The sequence below is a fragment of the Triticum aestivum genome, chromosome 4D (genome assembly GCF_018294505.1).
Source record: "Triticum aestivum cultivar Chinese Spring chromosome 4D, IWGSC CS RefSeq v2.1, whole genome shotgun sequence".
Lineage (NCBI taxonomy): Eukaryota > Viridiplantae > Streptophyta > Magnoliopsida > Poales > Poaceae > Triticum > Triticum aestivum.
The window spans coordinates 498,054,691-498,060,750 of NC_057805.1; the positions used below are offsets into that span (position 1 = coordinate 498,054,691).

At 46.4% G+C, this 6,060-nt stretch overlaps 1 protein-coding gene across 1 annotated transcript; it reads right to left on the bottom strand.

Moving 5' to 3' along the window:
* Positions 1-1,624: 1,624 nt before the first annotated feature.
* Positions 1,625-5,810, bottom strand: LOC123099000 (protein FIZZY-RELATED 2). The gene is made up of 10 exons (XM_044521105.1): positions 5,182-5,810; positions 4,887-5,009; positions 4,689-4,793; positions 4,001-4,180; positions 3,701-3,763; positions 3,400-3,594; positions 2,741-2,842; positions 2,591-2,653; positions 2,391-2,459; positions 1,625-2,294 (listed from the first exon to the last, which is right to left on the bottom strand). Exons 1-10 carry the CDS (start codon positions 5,758-5,760, stop codon positions 2,235-2,237), a joined length of 1,539 nt encoding a protein of 512 aa, XP_044377040.1. The 5' UTR covers positions 5,761-5,810; the 3' UTR covers positions 1,625-2,234.
* Between the last annotated feature and the right edge of the window lie 250 nt (positions 5,811-6,060).

Below are 6,060 nucleotides of genomic sequence, written 5' to 3' on the forward strand. Positions count from 1 at the left end.
GGCCCATCACGGCGGTCCAGAGAGAAGACCCACTGCATATATCCATCCTTTTCTGATTGTCATCTTGTGATTGTCCTGCCGTTCATGATGTCGCAGCTTGCTTTGGTTAGTTGTTCAGTGATAAGACGTACCGTTCGCGCCTATTGCTTGTGTCTCACTTACTATACAACAGCAGTCTTGGCACTGCTTGAGTTTCTTGTTGACGAAACGATGGCTTTGCAACTGTTTGTCAAAAACCATGTTTCAAGGAGATTGAAGATGCTACAGTTGATTGGTTAGCATGTTTCGTAGCGGCCACATATATTTGATTTGATGGAGGCTCGCCACGAAAAGATGGTAGGAGAGTTAAAAGAAAGAGGAAAGGGACAGAGATTCCATCACACATTTGGTTGGACAACCAGTTCGATTCTCAGTCAAGGGAGAGAGAGAGACCATTTTTTCTTCAAAACACGCAGGAGAGTTGTGTGTGTATCCATTACAAATTACATAGAGAGAAGAGCACAACACCAAAGATGTCACCACCGGTACAACGCCAAAAGGGACCATATGTAAACTACCACATTGAGTCGAGGTCGAGCCATCAACACGACCTGCTTTGGTTGTTAGTCGATTGACAACACGGCTCGTGCTGGTACACGAGTTGCTTTCGCCGTAATCGTGTAAGAAAGAAAGCAGTCTTGCTGACTCCCATGAGTGTCTTGCTGACGAGACGACGCCATGGTTTCCGTTCGCAGCTGTTCGTCGAAAACCATGTTTCATGATGGTGGAGTCACGTCTGGTTCGGTCAGTTAGCATCTCTGGATCGACGAGGCCACATACAATACGTGATGAATGGTCACTAGGACAAGAGAGAAGTGTCCCTGTGGGACATGGAGTTTCTTAGGCCAGGCTCAAATGATCCTGGATGAACAGTAAAATCATAAAACATTTTTTTAAAATTCAATCTTTGTTTGTGGCAAACATTAAGAAATGTTTCGAGTGCTTGCAAAGTTTAATCACGGAATACATTTGTGTAAGTCATGGCAAGAAAACAAAATCGATGCTCCAAAGATGCTACTTTCGAAAGCATTTTGAAGCGTTGATTTTAATATATATTATCTTTGCCACGACTTTCACGAATGTGATTCCATGATGAAATTTGCAAGCACTCAAAACATTCCTTAATATTTGTCACCAAAAGAAAAACAGATTATTTTTCATATATATTTTTGATTTTACTGTTCATGCCAGTAGCATTTGAGCTCGAGCTCAGAGTAGGACTTTTCGGCCCTGTGCTACTTCCTCAGTGATCCAATCATACACCATCTTCCTGTGCAATGGCCATGGAGTATCACTGTTAGTTGTGCACTGTGCTGATGTTCTCAAAGTTGCGACTAGACCAGGTGGAGAACCTCAGAAAATAGACAGATAGATTGGTACTGGTGTTGACGGGCAGCGGAGGGGACCTTAGCTGCTGCTAACCGGATAACCCCATCTTTTATTCGCCTCTTCAAGAGGAAGAGATGCTGTCACGCACTGTCCGATCGCGACGTCCTACCAAAACCAATCACTCTCACATTCACGGACACAACAGTAACTGCCACCACTAGGGGGTACCCGAAAAATCGGTGGATCAACATGTGGATTTTCACCCAGACTGGTAATTTTCACTCACTGCATCCGTCAGAGGACATGGCCAAATTCTGAATTCCTCCACAGGCCTTGACACAGGCCACTGAGGTCCAGTTCTGAATAGAGCTACAGCTTTGTATATCATCAGTTAAGTGCAGGAAACAACACACCAACAGATTTCTCAGTTCCTAAAACAAGAATTTCCCTCTAAAGAACAGAACAAATGAAATCAAAAGGGCTTCATGAATAAGTCAATGTTAAGGAACAGTTTGGTTCGCAGGGCAGTTCCAATGGGGAACATAAGGAGCATAAACAGGAGGACGGAGTGCATGGTCTTCTCGACGCGTAACTGTGGGGATCTATAAGGTCCATGTTTCCCTGACATGAACATTTCCCAACTTCGATCCTACAACAATAGATATGCGCCGCTTCCGGCGCGGGGGGAGGGGATCGGATCCGCGCAAGCCAGCCAGTCAATCATCCCCTGCCGTGCAATCTCTAAAATGGTGCTGGCTTTGGCGGCAGATGGACCGGAGGAGGTCGTGTGGGAACTGAATGGTGCTGATCACCATCAACACTTGCCGCAATAACTTACAAGCTCGATGAAACTACATTTCGTCGAGTCACCGGATGTAGCTCCTAACAAATGATGTCGCTCCAATGCTACTTAAGCTGTCGGAACTCTGTATAACAGGAAAAGGAAGACAGTTAAGAGGAACGCCGCCTGAAGTGGAGTTATATAGACAGGAAAACCATATTTTCAAAGATCAAGCAAGTACCTGGGACTTGGGAGACGGAAACACGTTCCAAAACCGGAGCGTCTCGTCACCAGCACCAGTAACAATTGTCTGTTGATGTCGATATTGATAAGAGAAAAAAAAAACAGTGAGAACAAAGTACACTAGACACCTCAAACAGAAGAACAGAACTAAAAAAATGTCAGGTCCATAGTATAGGGATCAAAGAGGGAGTATTTCACCTGTCCATCAGGGGAGATGGCTAAATATAATACTCTGAATGTATGTCCTGTCAACGTGGCAAGCTATACAAATAGAGAGAATGGACACAATTAATAACTAATGAGAGACAGTATGGTATAAATGAGCTGCAGTGTAAGCTTGTGACATACCTTTGACATCGTTGGATACCGCCACACTATTATCTGATTCTGGGAGTATCCGTGGGTGCTAACAAGCTCATTCACGTTCTTTGACCACACAAGATTACACACCTGTTAAGACATTTAGCATCATCAGTACATGTAAAGAACAGCGTGTTTAACTCTACCCATTCACAATTCTACATAAGCAATCCCGTGCCTTCAGAAAACATGATATCTGTGCAGGTCTCTTAACATGAACAACTAAAAGAATCAATTTTGTCTACAGCTACTAAAGCATAGCAATTAAAATATCCATGGACTATTTCCAAAAGGAATCCATGATACCATTTTATATGAATTTTGCGCTTTTTAGGAGGATGGAACTGTAAGTAATTCGGTTGCATTATATAAGAGCTGTACAGGTGATCTAAAACTTCAGTTTTTGTACAACAGAGCTCAGCCAGTCTAGATCTTTTCTGATTTTTGCAGGGTAACTAGTGAATTGGTATGGCTGAAGTATTCAGTCAGTAACGGTGCTAAAAGGCTACAAGACTTTCCCGGATTAAGAGTAGATATGATATGATTATACTTGAAACTTGAAGTGCAAATAAGAAATCAATTTAATTCAAAAACACAAACAAGGGATGCATGTAGCTGATAGATGAACTAGATAACTAGATTATTACCTGACTCCCTGTATCCATGGAACTCAAGTGTGTATTTGTGGTCGTATTCCAAAATCTTATGCATCTATCTGCAGTTCCACCACCAGATGCAAGAAGGCCATGTAGATGAGGTGACCAGGCAATAGCTTTCACAGCTGCTGTGTGCTCAGTATACTTCAGCACTGGCTGTACTGAATGTTGATTCCAAACAAAAAGCTGGTAAAAGAAAGAAAAAAAATAGCATGAGCAAAAGAAGACAAGATCTTGAATACCATGTGCCATGCACTTTACTGTGATGGAAACTTATTGGTATGAATCTTACTTTGTTGTCGTTTCCACCAGATGCAAGCTGGCGGTTATCATAAGACCACTTGAGCCCACAGACCTGATAAGTTCAGAAATTTGTAAGTAAATTATAAATTATTTGGAACTGCAAAATGGAGGACCAATATGGTGATCCAAACGTTGGACAGACTGGTAAAAGATTGTAATGATGTACTCCCTCTGTAAAGAAATATAAGAGCGTTTAGGTCACTGCTTTAGTGATCTAAACACTCTTATATTTCTTTACGGAGGGAATACATAACACGCCATATTATATGAATAGTCAGGGGAATATTACCTCAGATTTATGCCCGGTGAGTTTGCTAACATAGTCCTCCGGAGCACGGAGATCATGGTGAAGGATGTTCTTGTCACGACTGCCAGAAGAAAGCAATGAAGAGTTCCAGGCAAGAGCACCTACTCGCATGCGATGGCTTTCCATGGTTCTCATTCTTTTACAGCGTGTTGCATCCCATATCTAAATAAGATAATCAGAAACTCAGAATTTAGACACCCCTGGAATGTCAAATTGTTATACCAATACCAAACATTAACAGGATTACTAAGTTTTACCAACCGAAATATGGGCTAAAGTACACATTGATAAAGATGATGTTTACATTAATTCAGGTTATTTACAAAACTTTATCGTTTCCCTCGTTCATTGGTGGTATATGCGCAGCACTGACTTGACGTATTGGTCATGATTTTTTCTAGAAGAAATTGGTATAAGCAGGAAGAAATATTATCATCAACTAAGTAACCCCTGATGAAAGTACCCTGCTGGTGAGCTGTAGTAGTATTGCAAATTTCTGAAACTCCCACAATCTTACTTCGATGTCGTTTCCACAATGCAATGTTTACTACTGTATTATTTTGTGTTTGAATTGAAGCTTTCGGCAAAAATAAATTGAAGTATCATCCTAAACTCTGACAGATCCTGAACATGTCATTTGATCAATTTCAGATGGGAGCAAGATGAAAACCTGGACGGTGCCTTGGTTAGTCCCTACAGCAAGGTGGGTGCCACGCTGCGCCCAACTGACGGAACAAACGGTGTCGTCCGCCCCCAAATCGCAGAGCTTGGTGACCTGCGGAGCCATAAACTTGTTTATTAGGATCTCTCTCTCCAATCCTCAGAAAAGGAATCGTGCGAGGATGACATTGGTTGCGCGCACACACACCTTGCTGCTGCATGCATTCCACAGGTAGACGCAATTCCCCAATCCGACCGAGAGGACATTGTGCGAAGACCAATCCACGAGGTTGAGGTAGAAGTCGTCCTGCAATGCGGGCGCATCCAGCACCTGGCATCAACAGAAGGCATGGAGAATCACATTCCCGTGAGATTCTCTCTTTGCGCATGAAAATTATGAGGAAAAATCGAACCTTTGGCGACCAGGGAGGAAGATAAAGAGGAATTCCCCACACCAAGAAAGCAAATCAAGAAGTGAAATCGGAAGCAAGCAAGCGACCAACCTTGTAGGGCGACCTCGGGATCTTCCTGGGGCCGGAGCCCTTGGGGGTGAAGATGCCTGGGAAGAGGAGGTCCTGGTCGTCCCCGCCGGCGAAGAGCGCCCTCTTGGCGTTCCGCGGCACCTCGGCCTTGAACCGGAATATGTTGCCGCCGGCCGGGGACCCGACGGGCGAGGCCGCGGAGGAGGAGGAGGCCCCGGCGGAGGAGGCGAGGCGGTCGGGCGTGTCGGGCCCGAAGAGCGCCGCGCGGAGGAGCGCGCAGTAGGGCGAGGGGGGCGCGGCCGCGGCGGCAGATCCGGAGGAGGAGGAGGGGGCGGGGGCGAGGTCGAAGAGCGCGAGGTTGGATCCAGTGCGGCTGGGGATGAAGCGGTCGCTGTAGACGGTGCGGGAGGCCGGCGTGGCCGGGGCCGAGGAGGCGGACGACGACGCCGGACCGCGCGCCGGGGCGCCCTCGGCGGAGGAGGGCGGCCAGGAGAGCGCCGCTCCGGAGGCGTGGCGCGAGGCGTGCGTGCTCGACGGCGTCGGCGGCTTCGAATTGGCGTCCGCCGGCGACGGCGGCTGCTGGTGCTGGTGGTGGTCCATGGCGAGGCGGATTGGGGATCGGGGGGAAGGAGGGGTGGGGGGGTGGGGTGTGATGGGTTCTCGCGCCGCTTGCTGTTGATGGCGTCGTTTCTCTCGCGCGCTTTCTCTCTCCTCTCTCACGCTCACGCTCACGGGTAAGGGTGCTATTTTTGGGCCGGTTTATTTATTTATTTATTATTACTCTGGCTGGCTGGCTGGCGTTGTTTACTCGGTTTCGTACTGGCACCGTCGCTGCGCCGTGGGCCACCCGGGGAAATTTTGTTCTCTAGCAGATATCACAACCGTTTTTGTTCTCTTCTC